Genomic DNA, 25,717 nt, shown 5'->3' on the forward strand with positions numbered 1-25,717 from the left:
GGGCCTTGGACTCAGGACCTGAGCACTGTCCCTGGCTTCTTTTAGCTCAAGGCTAGCACTCTGCCACTTGAGCCACAGCGCCACTTCCATTTTTTGGAGGCTAATTGGAGATAAGAGTCTCACTGACTTTCCTGCTTGGGCTGGCTTTGAAAGCAATACTCAGGCTGGGAATATGGCCTAGTGACAAGAGGGCTTGCCTCGTATACATGAAGCCCTGGGTTCGATTCCTCAGCACCACGTATATAGAAAAAGCCGAAAGTGACACTGTGGTAGAGTGGTAGCCTTGAGCAAAAAGAAGTGAGGGACAGTGCTCAGGCCCTGAGTTCAAGTCCTAGGACTGGCAAAAAAAAATGTGCTCCCTCACCTACCTTCCTTCCTTCCTTTCCATCTATCATTCTTTCTTTCTCCTTTCCTCCCTCCTTCCCTCTTTCTCTAAGAAAAAAAAAATTAAAAAGAAAGTGATCCTCAGATCTCAGCCTCCTGAGTAGCTAGGGTTACAGGTGTGAGCTACTGGTGCCCAGCTAGCCTCAATCTTTTTTTTTTTTTTTTTTTTGGCCAGTCCTGGGCCTTGGACTCAGGGCCTAAGCACTGTCCCTGGCTTCTTCCCGCTCAAGGCTAGCACTCTGCCACTTGAGCCACAGCGCCGCTTCTGGCCGTTTTTCTGTATATGTGGTGCTGGGGAATCGAACCTAGGGCCTCGTGTATCCGAGGCAGGCACTCTTGCCACTAGGCTATATCCCCAGCCCCTAGCCTCAATCTTTTACAATCTTATATTTATTTTTGCTGGTCCTGGGGCTTGAACTCTGAGGCACCGTCTCTGAGATTTTGTGCTCAAGGATAGTGTTCTACCACTTGAGAAACAGCTCCACTTCTGGCTTTTTGTGGTTAATTGGAGATAAGAGTCTCATGGAGTTCCTTGCCCAGGCAACAATCCTCAGATATTCAGCCTCCTTAAAAATAGGATTACAGGTGTGTTTCATTCCAAATAAACTAGGCGGAGTAATTGCTCTAGTTCTTGAGCCACAAGTGCCTGGCTTTTACTGTTGTTGTTTTTTTTTTGTTGTTGTTTTGTTTTTGCTAGTCCTGAGGCTTGAACTCAGCTCCTGGGCACACTGTTCCCCAGAGCATCTCTATGTTCAAGGCTAGCACTGTCACTTGAGTCACAGCACCACTTCTGGCCTTTTCTATATATGTGATGCTGGAGGAATTGAACCCAGGGATTCATGCATGCTAGGCAAGCACTCTACTACTAAGCCACATTCCCAGCCCTAATATATATATATATTATATATTATATAATATATATATTCCCTGTGGCTGCTATAACCAATGAATACAATTGAGGGGGGAGGGGGTTCAAACAGCAAAAATTTATTCTCTCACAATTCAGGATGCCAGAGGTCAGAAATCTGAATCTTGGAGCCAGAACAGAAATTAAGATGTCTGGGGTGCTGAGCATCCCCTGGAGGGCTCCAAGAGAATCCTCTGGTCTCTGGTGTCTGGCGCCTACAGCATCCTTCTAAGCCAGCATGTTTGAAACTATCGATGCTCCATCTTCAAATTGCCTTAAGGCTGTGTTAATTTTCCCCTTGCTTCCTTCTGTTTGCTGGAGCTCTACCACTTGAGCCATGCCTCCATTCCAGCATTTTGCTGATTCGTTGAAAATAGTCAGACTTTTCTGCTCATGTTGGATTTGAACCACAATCCTCCAGATAACATCCTCCTGAGTAGCTAGGATTATAGGTGTGAGCCACAGGCACCTGATCTTTTTATTTGTAGAGACAGAATTCTGCTATGTTGTTGGGACTGGACTAAAAAACTCTTGTGTTGAAGTGATCATCCTGCCTCTACCCGGGACCTGGCAGCTCACACTTCCCGGCATCCCAGCCCCCTGTCCCCCCGTGGTTACATTGGGATGTGGACATCGTTAGGGACATTATTCTGATTGTCATGGGGAGAGCGCCATGAGGGGGTGTGGTTTTAGATGGGGATTTCTGGAAGAATCTCCCTGGGCACTGAGACCTGAAGAAGGGGCAGGAAGGTCACGGTGGATATTAGGAAAGCCTAAACCAGAAGCAGAGCAGCCAGTGCCCAGGCCTGCACGTGGGTTGTTCTCTTTTCTGGGGGCTCTGTTTTTCCGAGCAGCCTCCTGCACTTTGTTTGATCTGAGGGGTTTGTGCTGTCAATCATCATTGGTGCCTGGCACAGTCCCCACCGCCCAGGGGTCCTCAAAAGGCATGTCCGTCTGTGGGGAGAGGTGAGAAGCAGGGTCAGGAGGTCAACAGCACCCACCCTCCCTTCTACCCATACCCCAAGACTTGTGGTCACCTGAGCCTCAGGCCGGTCCTGGTGGTGCAGCGTCCGCCTGCGGTGCCATTGACGCAAGGAAGCACGGACCTCAGAGCTGAGCCCTTGGGGTGCACAGCCGGCCTCGGGCTGGTAATGGGCAATGTGGTACAGTGCCCCAAACCACGAGGTCAGGTAGTACCCAGCTGGGGCGAGAACAAGAGGTCAGCTTCTCTGAGCACCTAGAGTCCCCTCTAGTTTGCCCGCCTTCCCTTCTGGGGATTGGAGAAGCTTTGAGAGGTTCCCTGGTGGGGGTGGTGGTGGTGGTTGTTGTTGTTGTTGGTGGTGGTGGTGGTGGTGGTGGTGGTGTGTGTGTGTGTGTGTGTGTGTGTTTGAACTGAAGGGTCTGGGCACTGACTATGGGTTTTTATTTCGTTTTTGCTGAAGGCAAGGGCTCTACCACTTGAGCCACAGCTCCACTTCCAGCTTCTTGCTGGTTTACTGGAGATAAGCATTTCTGATGGTTCACACCTGTTATCAGGAAGCGAGGCTCCTGGTTCAAAGCAAGACTGGACAGGAAAAGCCCATGAGACTTACCTCCAACGAATCACCAGAAAACCGGAAGAGGAACTTTGGCTAAAAGTGGCAGAGTGCTAGCATTGAGCAGAACAGCTCACAGACAGAGAGCCAAGGATCTGAGTTCAAGCCCCACAACCGACCAAAAGGGGGGAAAAAAATGTCTCATGGACTTTTCCTGCCTAGGGTGGCTTCAAACTGTGAAGCTCGGGTCTCAGCCTCTCGGGTGTAAGGACCAGGGCCTGCCTAGCTTCCCGTTGGGTTTTGGGTTCTGGGAGGCGCGGGCTTACCCTCTCCCCGCAGCTCCTCGGGGTCCAGGAGCTCCATCAGAAACTCCACGTCCAGCTGCGTCTCCCCGATGTGGGGGCTCCAGATCAGCTCCTCCGTGAGGGCCGGCAGGAACGCGTCGGCCCCTAGGGGCTCTAGGTGGAGCCCACAGACAGTGTCATGGGGGGTGTGAGGGGCTCCTCAGGAGGGTGCAGACCGCGGCCACCCTCTTCCCCCACCCCCGACGTGAGCCCATCCCAAATCCACCAGCCCTGGCACACCCAGGAAAGGCGCGCCCCGCCCCGCAGCCGGCGCCCCAGTCCTGTCACCTGGGCTCTCCAGCCCCGCACTCGCCAGGCCCGCGTAGATGTCGCCGCACACGGCCAGCAACAGCGCCACCTTGCGGCGCGGCGCGCACGCGGCGTGCAAGCTGTGCAGGCGTGCGTGGATGCGGTTGCGTAGGGCTGGGCGGGGGTGCGGCCGCCCAGGCCCCGCCCCCCGAGGCCCCGCCCCTCGCGCGGCCCGAGGCCCCACTCCCCGCGCGCCGGGAGGTCCCGCTCCCGCTCGCAAGGCCATTTGTCTCCGCCGCAGTCTCCGCAGTTCCGGGGCCCGCAAGGTGCGGAGTCGCGTCCACAGGGCGGGTTTGAGGGGTGCCAGCACTGCCCGGCACACGGCTGCCTCCACGGCGGAGCCTGCGGGGAGTGAGGGGGGCAGGTGAGGGCAGAGCCATAGAGGTGACATCCCCACCCTCCCTGGCAGTCCTCTCCCTCCATCACACCTGCAGGCCAGGGAAAAGGAAACAGGCGTGCTCCCCACGGGGGACGAAGACATTGGATGGGAACACCAGAACCCCCCGGGAAAAAGATGGGGTCCTCCCTCGCCATTCTCCCCAGTACCAAGACTCTCCTCCTTCTGGGGCACCCCAGATCCCCTGTTCTCAAAGATAGCTCTGACGTCAGGATCCTTGGTCAAGTAACCCTGGAGGTCTGTCAGGAGGTGGCGGACATCCTGAAGAAGCTCAATGGCTGGGTCTCCAGGCCTGTGGGGCCCCCCAGAAACTGAAGTGAGGCGCGCTTGAAGACTCCGGTACTGCTTGGCCACATAGCTGCTCCTGGTCCTGGCAAGAGCTTGAACGTGAGCAGTGAGGAGGTCATTGTCTTCATCCCCATCATCTTTGTGGACACCACTGCCCTCCTCTTCCTCCTGCTCCTCTGCCAGACCCGCCAGAACTGGGCCGCGAAGGCCCACGTCAGGGCTGAGCGGGCCTTCCACCCAGGAGACTCGGTGGGGAGCTGGCTTCATGGATTCTGCGTGGAGGAAGAAGTTTCTGAGATTCCTCTGTTCCAAGTAACAGACAGCCACTCTCTCAATCCTCCCGGGCCCAAGGCTTCCACCCGACTAACTTGGACCTTGTGTCTGGGCAGTGTCTGTGTCTGTCTCAGACTCTTGGGGGGCCTTCTCCATCTCCCAGGCTCCATGGGTCTCCAGGTAGAGCTGATTTACCACATACATTGTCCTCCGGGACATGTCACGTTGGACCCCACCAACCAGCAGTGCATCTAGGAACCAGTGCAAGTGAGAATGTAACCCGGTGTTCAAGAGACACTGAGAGAATTAGTTCCCAGCCTTCTCTCAGGCCCAGCGCCAGACTCTCTCTAATGCCTCCCTCCTCCAGCCCTCTCCGTTAGGACACAGAGGTCTAGGCCCCAATCTTCTCCTATCAAGTGACCCCCAAATCTAGGTCTCCAGTCATCAGCCTTAAGCCTTATCAAACCTACTAATTGCTAGGCACCAGCAGCTCTTGCCTGTAATCCCAGCTACTCAGGAGGCTGAGATCTAAGGATCTCATTTCAAAGCCAGCCATAAGCAGAAAAATCTATGATACTCTTATCTCCAGTGAACCACAAAAAAAAGTTGGAAGTAGAGCTGTGGCTCAAAGTGGTAGTCTTGACTGAAAAAGCTAAGGGACAACATCCAGGCCCTGAATTCAAACTCTACCAGTACTGCCACAAAAGCAAAAGCAAAACAAAACAAAACAAAAAACCCTCAAGTCATCTGGAGCCTCCAGTATAACCCCTGCAGAGCCTGGCAAGTTGACCTCTCCTTTCCTGGGGACCTGGCTTACCTGGGTGTTTGTCTCCAGGTCCCAGAGCTGCAGAAGGCAAGAGTAATGTTCTGGGCAAGATATCCCTGAGAAAAGATAAAGGGGGTATCACCATGTGGATAGGATGTCTTAGGGTCCCCATTCATGACTTTGATGGGTGGCCTATACCTGCTGGCTGAGAGGAAGGCCAGAAGATGGGGCAGGTCTGGCATGCAGATGTTGGAGGAATCCAGAGACACACCTAGAGTGAGGGAAAGAGGCAAGAAGGGATGAGAAAGAAAACTTGAGGGGTGGACCAAAGAATATTGTAAAAAAAAAAAAATCTATGCACAGATTGAGACAGGCCAGGGTGTCAAACTTGTGCCTGCTGTATAAAAGTGCCACCCAGGGTTGTTGTGCTTACAGGATTGCAGGAAGGAAGGGTGGTAGCAGGGAGAGCAGATGAGAGGTTACTGCAGAAGTCTGAGCAAGAGATGGGGGAGGCATGCCGAGCTGGGTAGATACCGGAGATCTTTCAGGATTAAAGCAGATGATAGGCCAGGTACACGTGGCTCCGCCCTGTAATCCTAGCTACTCAGGAGGCTGAGATAAGGATCAAGGTTCACAGCTAGCCCAGGCAGGAAAGTCCCTGAGACTCCAATGAACCATCAGAAAGCTGGAAGTGGTGCTGTGGCTCAATGCCCAGGCCCTGAGTTCAAGCCCCAGAACTGGAGGGGGTTGGGGAGGAACAAGCACCAGGACCAATGACAACAGAAAAAGATGATGATGGGTTTTGGTGATCAATCTGAGGTGCACTGGACACCTAGGGTGAGTGCCTCACCTCCAGGAAACTTCTGGATCTGGTAGGTGTTAACTTCTCCTGGCAAAGGTCCTGTCCTCAGTACCAGGATCTGGCTGGGATCACGTCCGACGACCAGGAAACTCTGTGAGGTGAAGTTGAGGCAAGGGTCAGCTGGCTGTAGATGTGGATGAATATTGGTTATTTGCTGTTGGAACTGGTCGTGGGGTTTAAACTCTGGGCCTCGGCACTGTTCCTGGGCTCTTCAGCTCAAAGCTAGTGTTCTACCACTTGAGCCACAGCACCACTTCTGTTTTTTCTGGTGGTTCATTGGAGATAAGAGTCTCACACACTTTCCTGCCCAGGCTGGCTTTGAACTACGATAGATCTCAGCCTCCTGAGTAGCTAGGATTACAAGCATGAGCCACCAATGCCCAGCTGAATATTGGTTATTTTTGCCTGTTTCCCTTTAGGAAAACCTTCTTCCTACTCTCAGCGCCCATATGAGTGTCATTGAAGTCCCCAAGCTCGGAAGGGTGAGCGCACAGGATGTGACTTAATTGACAGAATGGACACACTCTCTGGGCCACTGTTTGGCTATGGGGCTGGACATGTGACCAAGCTCAGCCAATGAGCATGTTTCATGAGATTTTTGCTGCAAGTCTTTGAGTGTCTCTTCCCTTTCTTTACTTTCTCTCCTTTCTTTTTCCTACCCCCCCCCCCCCGCTCTCATGCCAGTCCTAGGACTTGAATTCAGTACCTGGGTGCTGTCCCTGAGCTTTCATGCTCAAGACTGGCAGTCTACCACTGCCAGCTTTTTGCTAGACCTTTGGAGATAAGGGTCTCATGGACTTTCTTGCCTGGGCTGGCTTCAAACCACAGTCATCTTGTGTTCTCAGCCTCCTGAGTAGCTAGGATTACAGGCTTGAACCACTGGGGTTGGCTCCTTTCTTCCCTCCTCCCCTCTCTTCTCCTCCTCTTCCTTTTGCTTCTTTCCTCTTCTCCTTCCTACTCGTCTTCCTTCTCCCCCTCCACTGTCTCCTGAAGGTTTAATCCTAAAACCTTGTGGAAGAACATGACCAGTGAGCCCGGCCCCCAAAGGTCTCTCTCTTTTTTTTCTTTGTAAGTTGTGGGGCTTGAATTTAGGGCCTGGCCCTGTCCTTGAACTCTTTCCGCTCAAGGCTAGCACTCTACCACTTGAGCTACAGCGCCACTTCTGGTTTTCTAGTGGTTAATTGGAGATTGGAGCCTCACAGATTTTCCTGCCCCAACTGGCTTTGAACCATGCTATTTGGATCTCAGCTTCCTGAATAACTAAGATCACAGGCTTGAGCCACCAGCACATGGCCCTTTTGACAGTGGACAGTCATCTTTGCCACAAGGATAATGTCCTGTGGTCAACCAAACCCTGTTAGTTGTCTACCTTAAAACTACCCTGTGGTCTTCCTGGAATACTTTGCTTAAGGCTGAGCCATACAAGATAGGGCTGAGAGAGGCCAAGGGTCTCAGTGCTGGATGAGATTTTCAGAATCCTGGCCGAGGGGTGGAGGGAGGGAATAATGTAGCTCAGGGGTAAGGCACTTGTTTGATGTACTTAAAGCCCTGGGTTTGATCTTCAGATCTCAGCCTCCTGAGTATCTAGGATTATAGACACAAGCCACTGTTACTGTTCTTTTTTTTTTTTTTTTTTTTCGTTTTTGCCATTCCTGGGCTCGGTCGGACTCAGGGCCTGAGCACTGTCCCTGGCTTCTTTTTGCTCAAGGCTAGCACTCTACCACTTGAGCCACAGCGCCACTTCTGGCCATTTTCTATATATGTGGTACTGGGGAATCGAACCCAGGGCTTCATGTATACGACACAAGCACACTTGCCACTAGGCCATATTCCCAGCCCCTGTTCTCTTTTTATAATTAAAAAAAAAATGTAGATCAGCTGGGCGCCGATGTATGATGCCTGTAATCCTAGATATTCAGGAGGTTGAGACCTGAGAATTGAGGGTCAAAGCCAGTCTGGGCAGGAAAGTCCATGAGACACCCCCCTCCCCCCATCTTAGGGCTTGAACTCAAGCTATGGGCTCTGTCTTTGAGCTCTTTTGCTCAAGGCTAGCACTCTACCACTTTGAGCCATAGCTCCCCTAACAGTTTTTGAGTGGTTAATTGGAGACCAGAGTCTTACAGGGACTTTTACTGCCCTGTCTGGCTATGAACCAAGATTCCCCAATCTCATCCTCCAGAGTAGCTAGGGTTACAGGCATGAGCCACCTGCACCCATCTTATGAGACTTATCTCCAATGAACCACCAGAAAACCAGAAGCGGCTCTGTGACTCAAAGTGATGAGTGCTAGCCTTAAGCCAAAAAAGCCTCCCTTCTTCCTGCCTAGTGTGCACATGCACTACGCAATGGAAGGAAGTGGAAGAATTGCAGGGAAGCTGGCCCTGAGGCCAGGGAGCTGCTCTGGAGGCCACTGGCCTTTCTGTCCACATCAGCAAGACAAATGGCACTACACCAAACACCAAGAAATGGGATAAAGAGGGGCTGGGAATGTGGCCTAGTGGTAGAGTGCTTTCTAACACTCATGAAACCCTGGGTTCAATTCCTTAGCACTATACAGACAGAAAAAGCCAGAAGTGGCACTGTGGCTCAAGTGGTAGAGTGCTAGCCTTGAGCAAAAGCAGCTCAGGGACAGTAGCCAGGCCCTGAGTTTAAGCCCCAGGACTGGCAAAAGAAAAAAAAAAGGAGAGAGAAATGAGATAAAGAGAAATTTCCAAGTTGTCTAAGGTTCAGGACCCAGGCCTCAACTTCTGAGGTTTCTGTCACTTGAGTGGATATGTTTTTGGGGGGCTGCCCAGTTGGTGCTGTGTTGTCAATACAAGGTTTCGCGTGGCTGTGAGCATGGGTCCGCGTGGGTCCCATGTTACGGACTCACCCCTGGTGGCCACAGTTGCACAAGGTCCTTGGCTCTCTGGGCATCCAGATCTGGGACTTGCCACACCCCCCGGCCCCTCTGCAGGCGCAGAAGTGACGCTGGGGGGCCCAGAGGCCGAGAGGTCTCGCCTGCTCCATTTGTCTGTAGAGGAAACAGCCTGGGACGTGCAGGGTCCAGCTGCGGAATCCTCATGGGGAAGCCCAGGGACAGAGGCTCAGGGTGGGAGGAGAGGGGTGTCTGGGTTTAGTGGCGGGAGCCCTCACCTCTGCCCCCTGGTGGGCCCCTGTCCTCCAGCTGGGCCCACTGACTCAGCCATCCTCAGGGTACCAGAAGCCAGGGAGCCATAGTGTGGCCTGTGGCAGGGAGGAAGATAAAACTCAAGACTCAAGGCTGCTCCAGGAGGCGTAATTGCTAAATATGTACGCTCATAGGCAGAAACCCTGGCCAATCAGAATGGGCCCAGAGGCCCCCAGTTTTTCCAGGGGTGGATCTCTACTTGCTGGATGGCAGGATGTGAAGATCCAGGAGGCAAGGCAGGTGTTGAGATGAGGTGGGAACCAGATAGCTCCTTATCATACTTCTTTTAGTATTGGTATGGGGCTTGAAACTGGGGCCTGGGTGCTGACCCTGAGCCTTTTCTGCTCAAGGCTAGCGCTGTACCACTTGAGCCACAGCTCTACTTCTGGCCTTTTGGATGCTCATTAGAAATAGTTTCAAGGACTTTCTTGCTGCAACTGGCTTTGAACCCCAATCCTCAGATCTCAGCCTCCTGAGCAGCTAGGATTACAGGTGTGAGCCACTGGTTTTAAACTTCCTTTTTAAACTTCCTTCCATCCACCTATCCATCTATGGGATGGATAACCATGTGTCCATCCATGTCTGCAACTGTCTATCCATCCACACATCCATCCACCCCCCCCCCCATCCAGTATTACTGAACATAGGCCCAGTGACAGTATCCCGGGTAGAGGCTGGTAAGCAGGAGGGGGCCCTGTTCTGTGAGATCCAGTCCTACGGGGGATGTGTGGGAGATGGATAATGAACAGCTGAACAAATCAGCCTGCTTGCCAGCAGTCTGGAGTGGGAATGTCCAGAGCACTGAGGGCAGGGGCAGGTGTGCCATATAGGGCGAACAGGAAGGAGGAGGTGGAGGAAGATGCCCACCTAGGCCCTTGGGGGCAGAGGGGAGGACATGGGTGGTGCCAGGCAAGGCTGAATGGGGCAGCTGCCTGATACCAGAAGGCAGCTGTGGGTGAAGATACCATATACTGGGTCCCTGGGGTCCTACCTGTTCCGGCCGGGTAACAGGAAATGAAAGAGCTCCCTAGAGAGGAAGCGAGGTGCAAGGGGAAGAGGCGGGGCCTTGGGGGGGCACCTGAACCCAGCCTTCCTCTGTTGTTAGAGGGCCCCACCCATGAGCGGGGGCCTGCTAGGCTGGGCTCCCAGCCTGGAGGTAGCCAGGGTCCAGGCCTGGCCCTGCTCCAGATGTCTTAGGTACCCACAGGAAGGAAGAGGCCACACATCTCAGGCTTAGTTCTTTTGTCTTTAATTTATTTCCAATAAGCAGTATCTTCTGCCCATCCCCACATGGGAAGTGGGTCCCAAGGGAAAGGGGGGGTCAGCACCCACTTTGAGAACTGGAGGTAGCCACTGGGGAGCCCTTCAGGCTCAGAGCCCCCACCCCTGAAAAAACCAGGGTAAGTTAGGACTGGTTTACTTGGCTACCGGTCCCTAGGAAGGGTAGAAAGAGTGGGTGTTCCTCAGCCCTCTGTGCTGGAACAGTTAGAAGTTTGAGGTCCCCCCCGGCCTCTGGGAATGGTTAGGGATTAGAGGTGGTTGCTCCTTGTGCCTGGGGTGGTTAGTGATTGTGGGTGTTAGAGATTGCCCAGGATGAAGTGGAGATGTCTGGGACCCCGGTTTTGAGAGGTGGTTAAGAGCCTAAGGGGGATGCGTTGAGTTCTGCAGACCTGAGCTGCAAGTTGGAGGGGCTGTGCTGGTTTTGGTGGGGGGGGGGTGTCCATCACTGGGGCCCCTCCTTCTCTGTGGTCCTGTCCCCGTCCTTGGCAGGAAGTGGTGACTTCCTGGGAGAAGCAGGGTTGGGGTTGGGGGTCCCTGACGCCGACTGGGCATCTATGCTGGCATGTTCCCTCCGGACCAGGTCTTCTAGATCCTTCTGCAAGGTGGGGAGTGAGGGCAAATTTCACAGAAGTCATTAGGGAGTAGAAGAGGCATGGGCTGGGAGCATGGAACCTCCAGGGGATGGGCTCACTGGGCTCCTCACCTTCCATCCCAGGAGATCAGCGAGGGCCAAGCATCCCTGGTCGCAGTCCCCCAGCCAGGCTACATCCCTGCATTGTGGCAGGAGTCAGCACTGTGGTGCCCCCTCCCCCTCCTTCTCCCCAAGCCCCGCCCCCTCACCTGTAGGCCTTCTTGGAGTCGAAGTCCATGCCTCCGCCCAGGCCCATCATCATCCCTAGGAAGGGGTCTGTCTGCAGGGGGGGAGGGGAGGGAAACAACTGCTAAGAGGCCTGTCTTGAGCGTACCTCACTTCCTTTCCTTCTGTGCACAGAGGGGACCACTGGGGAACCCAGACAGGTTGGGTTGCCCGTAGTGGATCACCATGTATTCTGAACGTTTTCTAGAGTTTCCTGGGTAACAGATGGGGCAGGGGAGGGGGGGTGCGTCTATGCTGGTCCTAGGGCTTGAACTCAGGGCCTGGGCACTGCCCCTTAAACATTTTTGCTCAAGACTAGCACTCAACCACCTGAGCCACAGCTTCACTTCCAGCTTTTGGGTAGTTAATTGGGGAGCAGAGTCTCATGGACTTTTCTGCCTGGGCTGGCTTTGAACCTCAATCCTCAGATCTCAGGCTCCTGGGTAGCCAGGATCACAGGCGAGAGCCACCTGTGCCCTTCACCGCAGGTTTGCAGTGGGATCGTCACTTGATCGAAAGGTTCCAGGATGACTGGAAGGTGACCTGGACCCTGACGGGTGGGAGGGATGGGACACAGTTGGCAGAGGAATGTGAGGGTGGCCCCCTCCCTTCTGGACTCACCTGGCCAGTCTTCTCCTTGTTGATGAGCAGGCGTGGGGTGGAGAGCGATGCCCTGGGGTGGGGAGCTGGGGGTCAGGCTCTGCCCTGGTTCCCCCATCCCTAGTCGTCCCCCCTCACTCCCAGCTCTGAGCCCCAACCTACTTGCCAATGAGGGAGGCGAAGGGCTGCACTTGTAGGGAGGTGCCCATGATGATGAGAAGATCGGCCTTGGAGAAGTCCTGTGGGGAGTGGCCAGTGAGGGCCGGAGCCACGGAGGGAGGAGGGGAAGTCCACCTCTCCCGGGGCATGGCAGGGTTCTGGGGACCACTTACCGACTGCATACAGGAGAAGAAGCGTGCTGGGAGGTTCTCTCCAAAAAATATGATGTCTGAGGCAGAGACAGACCCATGGACAGACACGGGCAGACAGACACAATAAATTGGGAGGCAGAGAAAGGACAGGAGGGAGGGGAGGCAGACCCTGGGGGCATTGGGGGGTGTGGAGGAAGCAGTGGCAGCTGGTGGAAAGGACAGAACTCTGCTCATGCCAGGAGCCGGGCCCCTCTGAGCTGGGTCAATGGGGGGAAGGGGCTCTCAGCCCTGAACCCCATCTCCGCACCACCCCCAGGCACATCCCTGCCTCACCAGGCTTGACCACGCTCTGACACTTCTCGCATTTGGGAATCTCGTCTGAGAAGATCTTTTCTGGTAAAGGTGAGGGACAGATGGAAAGTGTGAGGGGCCGGGCGCAGCCATCTCTACCCTTCCCCTACATCACCCCTTCCCACCAGTGAGGAATTCCTGAGGAAGACCTGCTGTGTGTGTGTGTGTGTGTGTGTGTGTGTGTGTGTGTATGTGTCCACGTGCCAGTACTAGGACTTGAATTTAGAACCCAGACTTTGTCCATAAGCGTTTTTTTGCTCAAGTCTGGTATTCTACCACTTAGGCCACAGCTCCACTTCTGGCTTTGTGTTGGTTTACTGGAGATAATAATCTCAGGGAGGGCTGGGAATATGGCCTATGGCAAGAGTGCTTACCTCCCTTACATGAAGCCCTGGGGTTGATTCCTTAGCACCACATATATAGAAAACGGCCAGAAGTGGCACTGTGGTTCAAGTGGCAGAGTGCTAGCCTTGAGCAAAAGGAAGCCACGGACAGTGCTCAGGCCCTGAGTTCAAGGCCCAGGACTGGCAAAAAAAAAGAATCTCAGGGAAAGCCAGGCACCAGTGATTCATCTAAGGATCAAGGTTCAAAGTCTCCATAGGAAAGTCCATGAGTATCTCCAATTAACCACCAAAAAACCAGAAGTAGATCTGTGGCTCAAATGGTAGAGAGCTAGCCTTGATCCAAAGAAGCTCAGGGACAGTTCCCAGGCCCTGAGTTCAAGCCCTTGGATCAGCACCAAAAAAACCCCAAATACGAATCTCATGGACTTTCCCATCCAAGCTGGCCTTGAACTTAGATCTTTAGATCTCAGTCTCCTGATTAGCGAGTATTATAGGTGTGAGTCATCAGCCCCTAGCAAGACCTCCCTTCTTCAACAGCTGCCCCTTTCTTCATCACCCTCAGGTGTCCAGGGGTGGCTCTTGATACCACTGTGAGCAGCCCATGAATGCACAGAGACACCCTGAGAAACACAGCCTCTGCCAGGCCTCCCAGGTCCCCACCACCTGCACCTCATCCAGGGTCAGGAAAGGACACACAGATGAGGCTGAGATGGGACAAAATCTTTGTCCTAGCTGCTTCCCAGCCTTGGGCTGTGACAGCCCTGGCCTCACTGGATCCTTAGGACAATGACCTCCTCCTTTCCATTCAACAAGCATGCACAGAGCGTCTACTCTGTGTGTATGGGGATGGCCACGACACACAATGGGGTGTTCTCTGTATGTCACCCCAGCTGTGCAGTGTGTGGTTCAGGGACCCTCAGGCCAGGGTGCTGGCTGGGGGTGGTCAGTGAGGCCACCCCCCAGAGGCCCTCCTGTAAATGCCACAGCTGGCCTCGTCTCCAGGGGACATCAGCGGCTTTGTCCAGTCAGCATAAAGAGCTTCAGAGATGGCTCTTCACTGGGCAATAGTGGGGCTTTGCACCCTGCACAATGGCTGTGGGATCAGGCCCTTGCTGCCGTGACTCTCGTGGACGCTCTGTCCTTATGTGAACTGGGATACCAACTCTGTGAGCCCTGTCGCTGGTCCTCACCCCTCACCTGGCCCGTGTCCAGCTCCCTCTCCGTAGACTCCTGCTAGTCCTGTTCAACATGGCAGTCAAAATGTGACTTCACAACGGAAGTCACATTAACTAAAACTCAAATTAACTAAAACTCAAATTTATAGCTGGGCTCGGTGTCTCATGCCTGTAATCCTGAGTACTCAGGAGGCTGAGCCCTGGAGTATCATGGTTCAAGGCCAGCCTGGGGAGGTAGAGGTGGGAAGCCATTTCAACAAAAAAAAAAGCTGGAGTGAGGTAGTGCATACCTGTGATTCCAGCTAAGTGAGGGTACAGGAAGAAGGATCACAGTCTCAGGCCAGGAGAATCACAAGAATCTATTTTAAAAAGTGCTAAAGCAAAAAAAGACAAGGAGCATGGCCCAAGTGCTAGAGTACCTGCCTAGCAAGTATGTGGCTATGAATTCAAATCTCATTATCATCAAAACCCAAAGGTGGAGCCGGGTGCAGGTGGCTCATGCCTGTAACCCTAGCTACTCAGGAGGCGGAGAACTCAAGATTGCAGTTTGAAGCCAGCCTAAGCAGGAAAGTCTGTGAGCTTCTGATCTCCAATGAACCACCAGCAAATTGGGAGTGGCACTGTGGCTCAGTGGTAGAGCGCTAGCCTTGAACAAAAGAGCTCAAGGCCCTGAGTTCAAGCCCCATGACCAACCACAAAACAAAACAAAAATAAGAAGTTGGGGGCAGAGCATATAAAAGGACACAGAACTAGAGAGGCCTGGCCCTAGAGGTGGCTGAACTTGGTGGGGAGCTAACAGATGATACCTGGGCCTCCAGTGTTGCCTCACATCTGCCAGCTGCTCCCAAGCTACAGAGTGAGCAGGACACAGGGACCTCTCGGTGGGACCCCGATGGCAGGCTTCCTGAGGACCTCCAGTCCCTCACCTTTCATCCAGCTCAGCCCGTACTCCTGCCGGCAGAGGGCGCTGACGCAGTGAGATGTGTGGAAAGTGCCATGCGCCTCCACCAGGTCCTCAGGCTCCAGCCCAGCCACGCGTTCCAGGGTATCAATGTTCTAGAAGGAGAGCAGAGGCGGGGAGGAGGAGCCAGGAGTTAGCCACTGTCCTCATGGGCCACAAGGAAGCAGAGGCCTCAAGAAGCAAAAGCAGGGGAGAAGGGGACAGAGGGGGAAGCTAGTGGCAGGTGTCTGGACACATCCTGTGGTATGAAGACTAATAGACATCTAAAGGCCAGTGCACACATTTGAATGTCTGTAAGGCCAGCGCCTCCCCCCCACCCCCACCCTGCACACCCTCCACCAGGTTCTGAGTTCAAGCCCTAGTACTGGCACAAACAAACAGGAGAAAGAGGCTGGCTAATCCTGAGACAGTGGGCTGTCAGACCACCTCACCAGTGGATAGGCCTGGGATGGGGGGGGGGGGGGAAGGTAAACTATGCATGGCTAGTTCCCCTACTCCCAGATCGTTGTCTATTTAAAATCTGCAGGCAACAAAAACAAAACAAAACAAAAAACCTGCAGGGCATGTCTGTACCCTGAAGTGTATCTTCAGTTACTGCCCCTGTCAATGACTTTTGTCTTGTTTTTTGCTAGTCCTGGGGCTTGAACTCAGGGCCTGAGCACTGTCCCTGCCGTTTTGCTCAAGGCTAGCACTCTACCACTTGAGCCACAGCGCCACTTCCTGCTTTTTTCTATATATGTGGTGCTGAGGAACGGAACCCAGGGCTTCATGTATACGAGGTGAGCACTTTACCACTAGGCCACATTCCCAGGCCTGTCAATGACTTTTGTCAACTCAAGTCACCATTATGATATCTGGTGCCAGGGGGGCCAGGCTAGACCACTGTGTCACACCCTGAGCACCAACAGAAAATGGGGACCATCTTAGGGTTCCCATGGCATTCCCCTCAGGTTCGGGGTCCTGTCACAGTTCGCCTGGAATAGGCTGAGATGATCCTGTCCAGGTCCCTGTTTTACAGAAATGGAAACTTAGGCACGGAAGGAATGAATGGCTCATTGCAGGCCACAGGGACTGAGGGGCGTGGCACAGCAGGCGCGTAGGCGTGGCCGCAGGCAACGCATGCTGGGGGCGTGGCTGTGCGCATGGGACATGGTTGGAGGTGTGGAGGACATGAGAGGTGGGACAGGATATGGGGGTGTGGCCAGAGGCGAGCTGACGTGGCGCGTCCCACCGTGGGGGCGTGGTCAGATGCAGGGCGGGACCTACCTGCGTGTAGCAGCGCAGGAGCTGCCCCTTCTCCTTCAGCAGGCGGATAAAGTAGTGGCAGATGGTCGGCTGTGGGAAGAAAACCATGCTCGAGGGTTCGTGAGACCGCGGCTCTTGGTCATTTGACCATCACTCTGGCCTAGTGGGGGGCAGCGGGGAAGCAGCACCCCAATCCGTGCTGGTGACAGAGTTGGGTTTACAGCCGGGCTCCAGCCTGCAGCCCGAACTCACTTGTAGCTCGTGACAAGGCTGAGATGGTCAACAGCTTGACAAATGAGGAAACTGAGGCTCGCGGGCCATGCTGAGCCAGGAGGGAATGCAGGGAGGCCTAAACCATGTATTTAATGACTGAGAGTGGGGGTTCCCTTTTTTTTTATTGAGATTAAGTAACCACATAAATTTCACAGTACACATTTTAACCTTCCCAATGATGGACATCATGGTTCTAATCTACAAAAGCTTATGAGCTCTACGAACATTAACAACAACACAATTTCTTCCAGATGGAGTGGTATGTACATTTCTTTCCTTTTGCTTAGTATCATCTGTTCCATCTTTTTTTTCCTCTCTCTCATTTTCTCCCACCTGCCACTGCCCTTGAGTTGAGTTCTCATTTCTCTTTCTACCTCCCCTCACCCTTCCCACCCCCAACCACCCTGCAGGAAAACTCCTCACCTTGAACTGCCCAGGGTACAGCTCCTTGGTGAGGGCAAAGAAGGGTTCTGGATGTTTCTGTAGAAGACAGTCAGAGGGGGTGAGAGAAGGGCTGGAACAGGGTGGGCCCAAACCCAGGCCCTTCCCCTTCCCCTTTTTGCAGATGCACCTTGAAGTAGCCAATTTCAAAGATGGCCTCCGGGTAGGGAAGATGGTACTTTTCCAGGTTGGCATACAAGCCCGTGGTTGGAGAACGGAAGTCGGGGATACCTGCGGCTGGAGAGGGACGAGGGCCAAGGGCCAATGCCTCAGTGATGTACCTCCATTTGTACCTCCCTGACCCTCCCAGCTGGACCCCTGGGAAGGGCTCCCCCATTCCTGGGGGTGGCTGCAGGGAAAGGGGGACACTTACAGGTGGAGATTCCGGCTCCTACCAAACAGATGACCTTGCGACCTGGAGGGAAGGCTGTGGTCATGGAGGTGGTCTCCCAACCATATATGGTGGGTGGACTGGCCCCCATGTCACACAGGAGGGTGAAGGCTCAGATCAGGGGACACTGGCAATCCAGCCAGGGGACTAGGGATGCCAGAAATATCACAGGCAAAGGATGACCCAAGTGATGTATCAGTTCAAGCTCAGTACTGGCAGACACATATCACAAAAAGACCCCAAGAGCACTTGGTCCCTGGCCATATGATCCTGTGGGTCTTCCTCCCACACAAATAACCAAGAAGGTCCTTCCTGTGGTCTCACAAGAGGGCAGAGGAGATTGGTCCCCAAGTACACAATGGGGCAGAAAGAGCCCTGTGGTGGCTTCAGCTGCCACTTCTCATGCAGCTCTGCCACAGTCCTGGCATCTGCCCCTCCTGCTGATGGACAGACACAAGTGTGCTGCTCCAGGACATGGTGCCGTGGGATGTCCTGTGCCACTGAGGACAACAAGGATGAACAAGAGCCTTGGATTCCACTCTAGTGTCATCAGACCAGGCCTGGCTAGATGCAGCGGAAGCATATGCTCTGAATTCAGGGGACCTAGAACCAAATCTCTTCTCTTTCTCTCTTTATTTTATCATTATTATTTTTGGTGGACTTGAACCCAGGGACTTGCACTCTCCCTACTCAAGTCTGACACTCTCTCATTTGAGCCACAACTCCTTTTTTTTTTTTTTGTTGCCAGTCCTAGGGCTTGAATTCAGGGCCTGAGCACTGAGCCTGGCTTCTTTTTGCTCAAAGCCAGCGCTCTACCACTTGAGCCACAGCACCACTTCTGGCCTTTTCTATATATGTGGTGCTGAGGAATTGAACCCAGGGCTTCATGTATACGAGGCAGTCACTCTACCACTAAACCATATTCCCAGCCCCTCCACTTCTATTTTTTATTGCTGGCTAGTAGGAGATAAAAGTTTCATAGACTTTTCTGTCTGGGCTGACTATCTCAGCCTATTGAGAAGCTAGGATTACAGGCATAAGCCACCAGCACCTGGTTCTAATTCTGCCTCTTTTACAGGTATTTGGACCATTCTGTGTCTCAGTTTACTCCTCTGCCCAACTGACTCCTGTACTGGCCTCACAGCTATTCTGTGAAGATCAAGTAAGAGGACAACTATATAGCACTGAACCCAGAGCAAGGTCAACACTGAAGGCTCAGTTTATCATCATCATCATCATCATCAATCATGACATACTGGGAATGAAACCTAGGTCTTTTTTTTTTTTTTCCTGGTCCTGGGGCTTGAACTCTGGGCCTGGGCACTGACATTAGGTTCCTTTTGCTCAAGGCTAGCACTTACCAGTTGAGCCACAACACCACTTCAAGCTTTTTCTGTGATTACTTGGAAATAAGAGTCTCAAAAACTTTCCTGCCAGGGCTGGCTTTGAACCATAACCCTCAGATCTCAGCCTCCTGAACAGCTAGGATTACAGGCGTGAGACACTAGCCCTGACCAGAGTGGTAGATGGGACTACAGGCATGTACCACCATGCCCAACTAACTGATGAAGCTTATATTAATCCCTCCCTCATAGGTACCCTCCTGTGCTAGAGACCCAAGATCCAGACGTAGGAGGCTGGAAAGAACAAATTCTTTGTTGCCACTGCCCGGGTTCTCCAAGGGCCTCCCAGGCCCAGAGTTGGCCACAAATAGCTGGCTAGCCTGCTGCAGAAGGAGGTTCAGGGGAATGGGCCTGTGGCCCAGGAGGAGGGAGGTGGAGCAGGAGAAGGCATCCTTAACAAAAGGCCCTTTAAGATCCTCAAAGGTCCATTGTCCCTGCCAAGGCCTGCCCAGGGCCTGGTTTCTCAGACTTGGGTGACTCCACTTACAGCCTAAAATTTAAATCTCATGGTGCCTTAGCCAGCAGACCTCTGCACACCACATATAACACAAGCTTTCCATAACCATAGCTCATAGTCCCATGAAGTTCTGGGCATGCTCTAAGCATGCATGTTGTATGTCTCTCTTACAAGTATTCAAGCTGCCCATGCATCCATAAGGTGCTCTGTGTTTGTGGTGCTGGGGTTTAAAATCAGGGCCTCATAGCTGAGCGCCGGTGGCTCACACCTGTAATCCTAGCTACTCAGGAGGCAGAGATCTGGGATCTTGGCTCAAAGCAAGGCCAGGCAGGAAATTCCATGAAATTCTTATCTTCAATGAGCCACCAGGAAACCAGAAGTGACTCTGTGGCTCAAAATGGTAAAGCGCTAGCCTTGAACAAAAGAGCTCAGGGACAGCACCTAGACTCTAAGTTCAATCCACATGGCTGACCAAAAGAGAGAGAGAGAGAGAGAGAGCACCTTATATTTCCTAGTCAAGTACTCTGGCACTTGACCCATACCCCCAGCTGTTATTTTTCATTTTTGATAGGATCTTGTTAACTTTACCTAGGCTAGCCTCTGCCTCAATCCTCCTGCCTCTGCCTCTTCAGTAGCTAGAATTACAGGTGTGTGCAACTACCCCTGGCTTTCCATAAGGTATTCCCTTCCTTCCTTCCTTCTTTCCTTTCTTTTCCTTCCTTCCTTCCTTCCTTCCTTCCTTCCTTTCTTTCTTTCTTTCTTTCTTTCTTCCTTTCTTTCTTTTCTTTCGTTCTTTCTCTCTTTCTTCTGTCCTTCCCTGCCTCCCTTCCTCCCTCCCTCCCTCCCTTCTCTTTTTCTTTTCCCCCCAGTCCTGGGGCTTGAACTCAGGGCCTGAGCACTGTCCCTGAGCTTCTTTTGGTTCAAGGCTAGTACTCTATCACTTGAGCCACAGCACTACTTTTGGCTTTTTGTTTATGTGGTGCTGAGGAATTGAACCTATGGCTTCATGCATGCTAGGCAAACACTCTACCACTGAGCCACATTCCCAGCCCATGTATTTTCATCCTTACTACAGGAAACAAGCCTGGCCAAAAAGAGTACGAGCAATTTGTTCAGCAGTAGAGACTGGCCAATCAGAAACACAGAGCTTCAGTAGGGTGGTGCCAGTGGCTCCCGCCTGTAATTGTAGCCACTCAGGAGGCTGAGATCTGAGGATCCTAGTTGAAAACCCAGCCGGGACAGAAAAGCCTGTGAGATTCATATCTCCACCAAACTATATATATATGTATATGTATATATACATAACCAAAAGCTGTGGCTCAATTGGCAGAGTACTAGCCTCGAGCAAAATCATGTCCCTGAGCTTAGGCCCTGAGTTCAACCCCCAGGACTCGTATACACACACACACACACACACACACACACACACACACACACACACACACTCACTCAATTTCCTTTACCAGATACAGAGCAGAACTGTGAGAAGGAAAGTTGAGGACTGTTGAGAACTCTGATAGAGCCATGCTTAAAGCGTGGACTCACGCCCTAGCTCATGGCTTATAAACCAGAAGTCTGAAGTCATGTGGGGGCCCAGCCGCCGGGACTCACAGCGCTCGCTCTGCATGTAGCGAGCCACTCCTTCCAAGGTGAGCTCATCCAGGAAGCGTTCCTTCTTGGAGCCCAGGCCCAGGGTCTGGGAGAAGAGATTCCGCAGAAAGTCCACTGAGTGAAAACAACACAGACGGCTGTCAGGTGGACCATGGGCCCCTGGGGGTCCCCAGGGCCTCTGTGCAAGTGCTGGGATCTGCCAGCCACCCCTCCCTCAAAGGTGTAAATTCTGGCCCAGCCAGGGGCCCCCAGGACCCTGCTCTGGCATGAGCACTCCTGATGGTGTTGGTGTATTCCCAGCACCCCTGCCCTCACCCCCCCACACTGTCCCCCCAAGAAAACACTCACTCTCTTCCTCTCCACCGGCTGCTCCCTCAGTGTCTGAGTCCGAGTCCTGGAGGGGTGGGGTGGGGTAGCCAAGCCCGAGAAGTGGGATTAGAAGTGCAGAAGAGGGGGACTGGATGACACCGGGCTGGAGGGGCTGGCTCTGGCTGCAAGGGGCTTGTGGGGGGGCAGTAGAGGGCCAGCAATTGGGCCAGGATAGGGACTGGACCTGGTTGCTGGGCCCCACCAGGGGCCTTATTGTTCCAGGCAGCCCTTGGACTCGATGTGCCCTTGGAGGGCCCGAGGGATGCTGGGGGGATGAGCCAAGTTGGCAAGTAGGAGGGGCTGGGACCAGTGCCAATGGCAGGGGAGTGTTGGCCATGGTGTCCTTGTCCTCCCCTGCGTTCCTGTCCTGTGCAATGGGCCCCGCTCCCCTGCTTGGAGCCTCACAGAATGGCAGCTCCCTCTCAGCTTTCCATCTCTGTGTCCCCTGGCCACCAGCCACACCTATGCCGGTAGCCTCAGCCTAGCTCCTGGATGCTCCCTCTCTGTCCCCAGACACAGCTCTCTTCATCCTCGGTGACCTAGACCTCGTCTCACTGTGGTCTCACAGCCTCTCAGTCTCCCCAGAGCCTCTCTGCAGATCCCTTTTTCCCCATCCCCAGGGCTTCACCTCCTCTAGCCAGTCCTCTCCCCAGGGGCCCTGCCCTAGCCGCCTCCCCAGGCCTCTGTTTCCACCTTACTGCCAAGGGAGACAAAAGGATTGAGGATCTAGGCCAGCTGGGACAAAAGGTATCAAGACCTTATCTCAAAAACAGTCCAGGCCTGGTGGTATACGTCTGTAGCCCCTGCTACTCAGGAGGTAGAAGTAGGAAGATCTAGGTCTGAAGGGTCAGTCTAGGCAAAGTTACCAGTGACCCTATCTGAAAAACAAACTAAAAGAAAATGGCTGGGGCTGGGACTCAAGTAGTAGAGTGCTCAGTAGGTCCCAGTTTGTGTCCCTTCTCTCTGTGGTTTCTCTGATGTGATCTGTCAATCACAAACATCTCCACAAAGGCAGGGACCTTATCTGTCTTCACCATTGGATGCCCAGCCTTGGGAACAGGGCCAACATAATGCCAGCCACAAATTCAAATGACCAGGGCTGGCCCCAGCAGACCAATTTGATGCCCTGCTTGAAAGCGCACAGAGGTGCTGGTGCTGGTGGCTCATGCCTGTCATCATAATTACTCAGCAGGCTGAGATCTGAGGATCGCAGTTTGAAGCCAGCCCAGGCAGGAAAGTCTCTGTGACTCTTATCTTCAATAATCTATAAATAGTTATACCACCTAGGCCCTCAGTTCAAGCCCGAGTGGCACACACTCACACAAAGAAGCCAGAGAGAGAGAGAGAGAGAGAGAGAGAACACTATGCAATATGGCCTCCATATAAGTTGGGTAACAGAGAACTTGACTTGTAAATTAAAGTTTTGCCTTGAGTTTTTTTTTTTCCCAATGCTGGAGTTTGGACTCAGGGCCTGAGCACTGTCCCTGGCTTCTTTTTCTCAAAGCTAGCACTCTGCCACTTGAGTCACAGTGCCACTTCTGGCTTCTTCTGTTTACATGGTGCTGAAAAATGGAACCCAGAGCTTCATGCATGCTAGGCAAGCACTCTACCACTAAGCCACATTCTCAGCCTACACCAGAACTTTTCTCTACATAAAAACACATGTGACTTTAAAAAACAACAACAACATAAATGGGTCATACTTTCATTGAACCCTGCACAATATACCATAAGCCCACTTTTATGTGTGTGTGTGGCACAGGGCCTTGCACTTACTTGCTAGGCAGATCCTCTAATCCCTGGAACCATGCCCCTAGCCACTTTGGTTTTCAGGTTGTTTTTCAGATAGGGTCTCTTGCTTTTGCCTGGGCTGGCCTTGGACCCCATCTATTGTCTCCTGGCTATCTAACCTAGCCAGAGTGACAGGCATAGGCTTGTTTTTGAGGTGGGATCACAGAAAAACATTTTGCCTGGGTTGGCCTCGAATTGCCTATCTCCGCCTCCTAACTCGTGCCTCCTGTTCTGAAGCAGCTACATAGTATGGCATTGTACAAGGGCACAGTTCATTTAACCTTTCTGCTGACAGCCATTTGGGCTGTTTCCAGGGTCCCTGTATTACAGACAATGCTACAATTTATCAGCTGATTCTCTTAGGGACTGAGGGTCTCTCTCTCTCTACCCAGAAAACCTTCTCTGATAGCAGGCATGCTTCAGGAGGCAGGGTGACAAGAGGCTGTGACATCCTTAGCATGGCTCTGCTGTGCATTGTGAGGGGTACTGCCACTGTCCACACTGCTTTCACTTCAAGAAGGACCTCATGGGGCTGGGCAGGCTGTCATTCTCAGGGTAGCAGACAGTGAGGCTCTGTGAGGTGACTTGTGGGGGATCTGCCTGGCACATGGCACAGAGCCAGCCTCCCAAGGAGCTGTGAGAGCCTGTCTGCCTCTTCCCACAGGACCGCCAGGACCCTGTGCCTGCAGCCCTGGGCTTTAAACCTTTCTTTAGTCCTCCATGCAAGGGACAGGGGCAAGTGACTGAGCAGTCTCAAGTTTCTCATCTGTAAAATGACAACAGACCTGCATTAATGTCATACTCTTCTCCATGCTCCCCTTGTCTCCAACCTCCACTCTCGATCTCACTGTCTCTTATTCTATTTTACCACCATTCCTGTCCCCAGTACCAGCCCTACCAGAGTATATGGCTGGAGTAAGAGGACAATAAATGCTAACTATTCCTATAATCAGCTGACAACTACCTGCAGCTACCCAACTAGTCAACACACACATTACATTCTTCCCTGCCCCCCCCAAGCCTTTGTATAAGCTAGACCCTCTGTATGCAACATAATTTCTCAGTTTATCTGCAACAATTCCAAGTCAATTCACTTATTACACTGTAACTATATCTTAGGTTAATTCTTAGACCAGCCAGTGGGGTTCCTAAGGAAGGCCTGGCTGGAATCTTCTGTGACCCATAAAGCTTGCTCCCACAGTGCCCAAGCTATGTTCGTTCATAATCATCTTGTCGGATTATTTGCTTGTCACCCACCCCTGAGATCTCTAGGTTCATGAACTAGATTGGATCCTTGCCTCTTCTCAGTCTCAATCAGAAGAGGTTCAAAGGGGATTAGGGGTGAGATAGGCAACATCAAGTCTGTCTTTGACAGTTCTCCAAAGCCATCAGGCCCCAGGAGGCTGTACTTGGTGGGGTTAGGGATTAGGGCAATGATCTGAGGGCCCTAGGGGTAATTCTCCCCACTGCCACCTCCCCTCCATGCAGTGTGAAATATGGGAGCAAGTCCATCTCTGTCCTTCCCTCCACCCTTTCCCCATCTCACCTGGGCCTCCTGCACCTTCCCTGCCTGGGTCTCCAGAGGGTCAGAGGCTGGGGAGGAGGGGAGCAGACTTGGTTATAGTGGGGGGAATGGTTAAAGGGTTCAAGTGGTGGGGCAGTGGGCAAGAAGACCCATCAACCTAGTTATAATGGGGTGAAGGATGGTCGTAAAAATCGGGAGGGAGGGGAAGGGGGAAAAGGCAGGGTTGGAGTGGAGGAGAGGGAGGAGGAAAGGAGGGAGAAAGTCGGGGTGCCAAAGCTGAAGGAAGACTTCGGAGTTGGGAAAGATTCAGTAGTGTGAGTGTGTGGCGAGCCAGTAAAGTTTGCAGGGCAGAGCAAAGTGTGTCCAGGAAGAGGAGAGATTAAAAAGGGGGGCGGGCAGGAGGTTCCTGGGACTGAGTGGAGGTTTGAGAGAGGAGGTGCAGTGTGGTGACAGGTTTAGGACAGTCATTGGAGAGGAGACATCCCCGGGGTAGGGGTTGGGGGCTGTAACACACTACAGATGCCCAGGACACCAGGTATCCTTAGCAACCGGGACCTCCATCAAGTAGGTCCTTAGTGACCAGGGTCCTCAGCAACCGAGGAGCGGGAAATACACGATCATACATTAGTCACTTAACAAATGGACCTTGGTTTTGAAAACACACCAATCTAGTAATAGGGGCCCCTTAGCAACAGTCCCCCGAACTCCACCCACCCCGTGCAGCCCCCACCCACCCCGAGTCGCGTCCCACCGAACCTGCAGCCCCCCCCTACTCCGGACCCCGGGGCCTGCACCCCGCAGCTAGGCCCCGGCGCGGCCCGATCCTCCCATCCAGTCCCCCAACTCACGGTCCGGATCGGCCATGGGCGCCGGGCGCGGGGCCCTCGGGGCTGTCACCGACTGCTCTGTCCCGTGACGGCACCGGAAACCAGAGTGGCATGGGAAGGCGGGGTGGTGGTGATGGTGGTGGTGGTGGTAGAAGGAAGCGGAGAACTACAACTCCCAGTAGTCATTTTGGCTTCGCTTAGCTCAGGGAGGTCTCTCACGAGAGGGACTACGAGTCCCAGAAGGCCAAGCCGCCGCAGCCATTTTGGTAAA

General features: G+C 53.1%; 2 protein-coding genes and 1 long non-coding RNA gene across 6 annotated transcripts in view; 1 reads left to right on the forward strand and 2 right to left on the reverse strand.

Moving 5' to 3' along the window:
• LOC125338832 overlaps positions 1-13,264 on the forward strand; it is a 19,879-nt gene extending 6,615 nt beyond the window's left edge. The window contains exons 2-3 of the long non-coding RNA XR_007208368.1: positions 4,406-4,413; positions 13,248-13,264. This is a non-coding gene — a long non-coding RNA (uncharacterized LOC125338832). The remainder of the gene's footprint in view (positions 1-4,405; positions 4,414-13,247) is intronic.
• Positions 1,662-10,334, reverse strand: Rinl (Ras and Rab interactor like). Of its 2 annotated transcripts, XM_048329852.1 has the most exons (12): positions 10,226-10,334; positions 9,201-9,290; positions 8,938-9,094; positions 6,054-6,156; positions 5,402-5,474; positions 5,255-5,319; positions 4,539-4,688; positions 4,026-4,436; positions 3,459-3,821; positions 3,153-3,284; positions 2,329-2,492; positions 1,662-2,245 (listed from the first exon to the last, which is right to left on the reverse strand). In XM_048329852.1, exons 2-12 carry the CDS (start codon positions 9,251-9,253, stop codon positions 2,183-2,185), a joined length of 1,734 nt encoding a protein of 577 aa, XP_048185809.1. In that variant the 5' UTR covers positions 9,254-9,290; positions 10,226-10,334; the 3' UTR covers positions 1,662-2,182. The 2 variants fall into 2 exon arrangements, with proteins under 2 accessions (XP_048185809.1, XP_048185810.1); XM_048329853.1 differs by lacking the exons at positions 2,329-2,492; positions 10,226-10,334 and having other exon boundaries at positions 9,201-9,503.
• On the reverse strand, positions 10,462-25,568 carry Sirt2 (sirtuin 2). 3 transcript variants are annotated; one of them, XM_048329855.1, is made up of 16 exons: positions 25,468-25,568; positions 24,641-24,687; positions 21,283-21,328; positions 20,935-21,048; positions 17,446-17,487; positions 17,203-17,309; positions 17,055-17,111; positions 16,380-16,448; positions 15,079-15,208; positions 12,616-12,675; positions 12,304-12,359; positions 12,134-12,210; positions 11,993-12,044; positions 11,356-11,426; positions 11,219-11,285; positions 10,462-11,110 (listed from the first exon to the last, which is right to left on the reverse strand). In XM_048329855.1, exons 1-16 carry the CDS (start codon positions 25,481-25,483, stop codon positions 10,958-10,960), a joined length of 1,164 nt encoding a protein of 387 aa, XP_048185812.1. In that variant the 5' UTR covers positions 25,484-25,568; the 3' UTR covers positions 10,462-10,957. The 3 variants fall into 3 exon arrangements, with proteins under 3 accessions (XP_048185812.1, XP_048185813.1, XP_048185814.1); XM_048329856.1 differs by lacking the exon at positions 24,641-24,687 and having other exon boundaries at positions 25,468-25,564; XM_048329857.1 differs by lacking the exons at positions 20,935-21,048; positions 21,283-21,328; positions 24,641-24,687; positions 25,468-25,568 and adding an exon at positions 17,604-17,728 and having other exon boundaries at positions 17,446-17,554.
• Positions 25,569-25,717: the final 149 nt, after the last annotated feature.

Source organism: Perognathus longimembris, chromosome 20, assembly GCF_023159225.1.
Source record: "Perognathus longimembris pacificus isolate PPM17 chromosome 20, ASM2315922v1, whole genome shotgun sequence".
Lineage (NCBI taxonomy): Eukaryota > Metazoa > Chordata > Mammalia > Rodentia > Heteromyidae > Perognathus > Perognathus longimembris.

Excerpts from the sequence above, each read along its gene's own strand:
- Rinl (XM_048329852.1), bottom strand. The coding sequence starts at position 9,253 with ATGGCTGAGTCAGTGGGCCCAGCTGGAGGACAGGGGCCCACCAGGGGG. Across the intron at positions 5,475-6,053 it reads GATCCAGAAGTTTCCTGGAG|GTGTGTCTCTGGATTCCTCC; the intron begins GTGAGGCACTCA and ends CCCTCACTCTAG. Across the intron at positions 3,285-3,458 it reads TGCGGGGCTGGAGAGCCCAG|AGCCCCTAGGGGCCGACGCG; the intron begins GTGACAGGACTG and ends GGCTCCACCTAG.
- Sirt2 (XM_048329855.1), bottom strand. Across the intron at positions 12,676-15,078 it reads CGGGCTGAGCTGGATGAAAG|AAAAGATCTTCTCAGACGAG; the intron begins GTGAGGGACTGG and ends CACCTTTACCAG. Across the intron at positions 12,211-12,303 it reads TCTTCTCCTGTATGCAGTCG|GACTTCTCCAAGGCCGATCT; the intron begins GTAAGTGGTCCC and ends CACTCCCCACAG.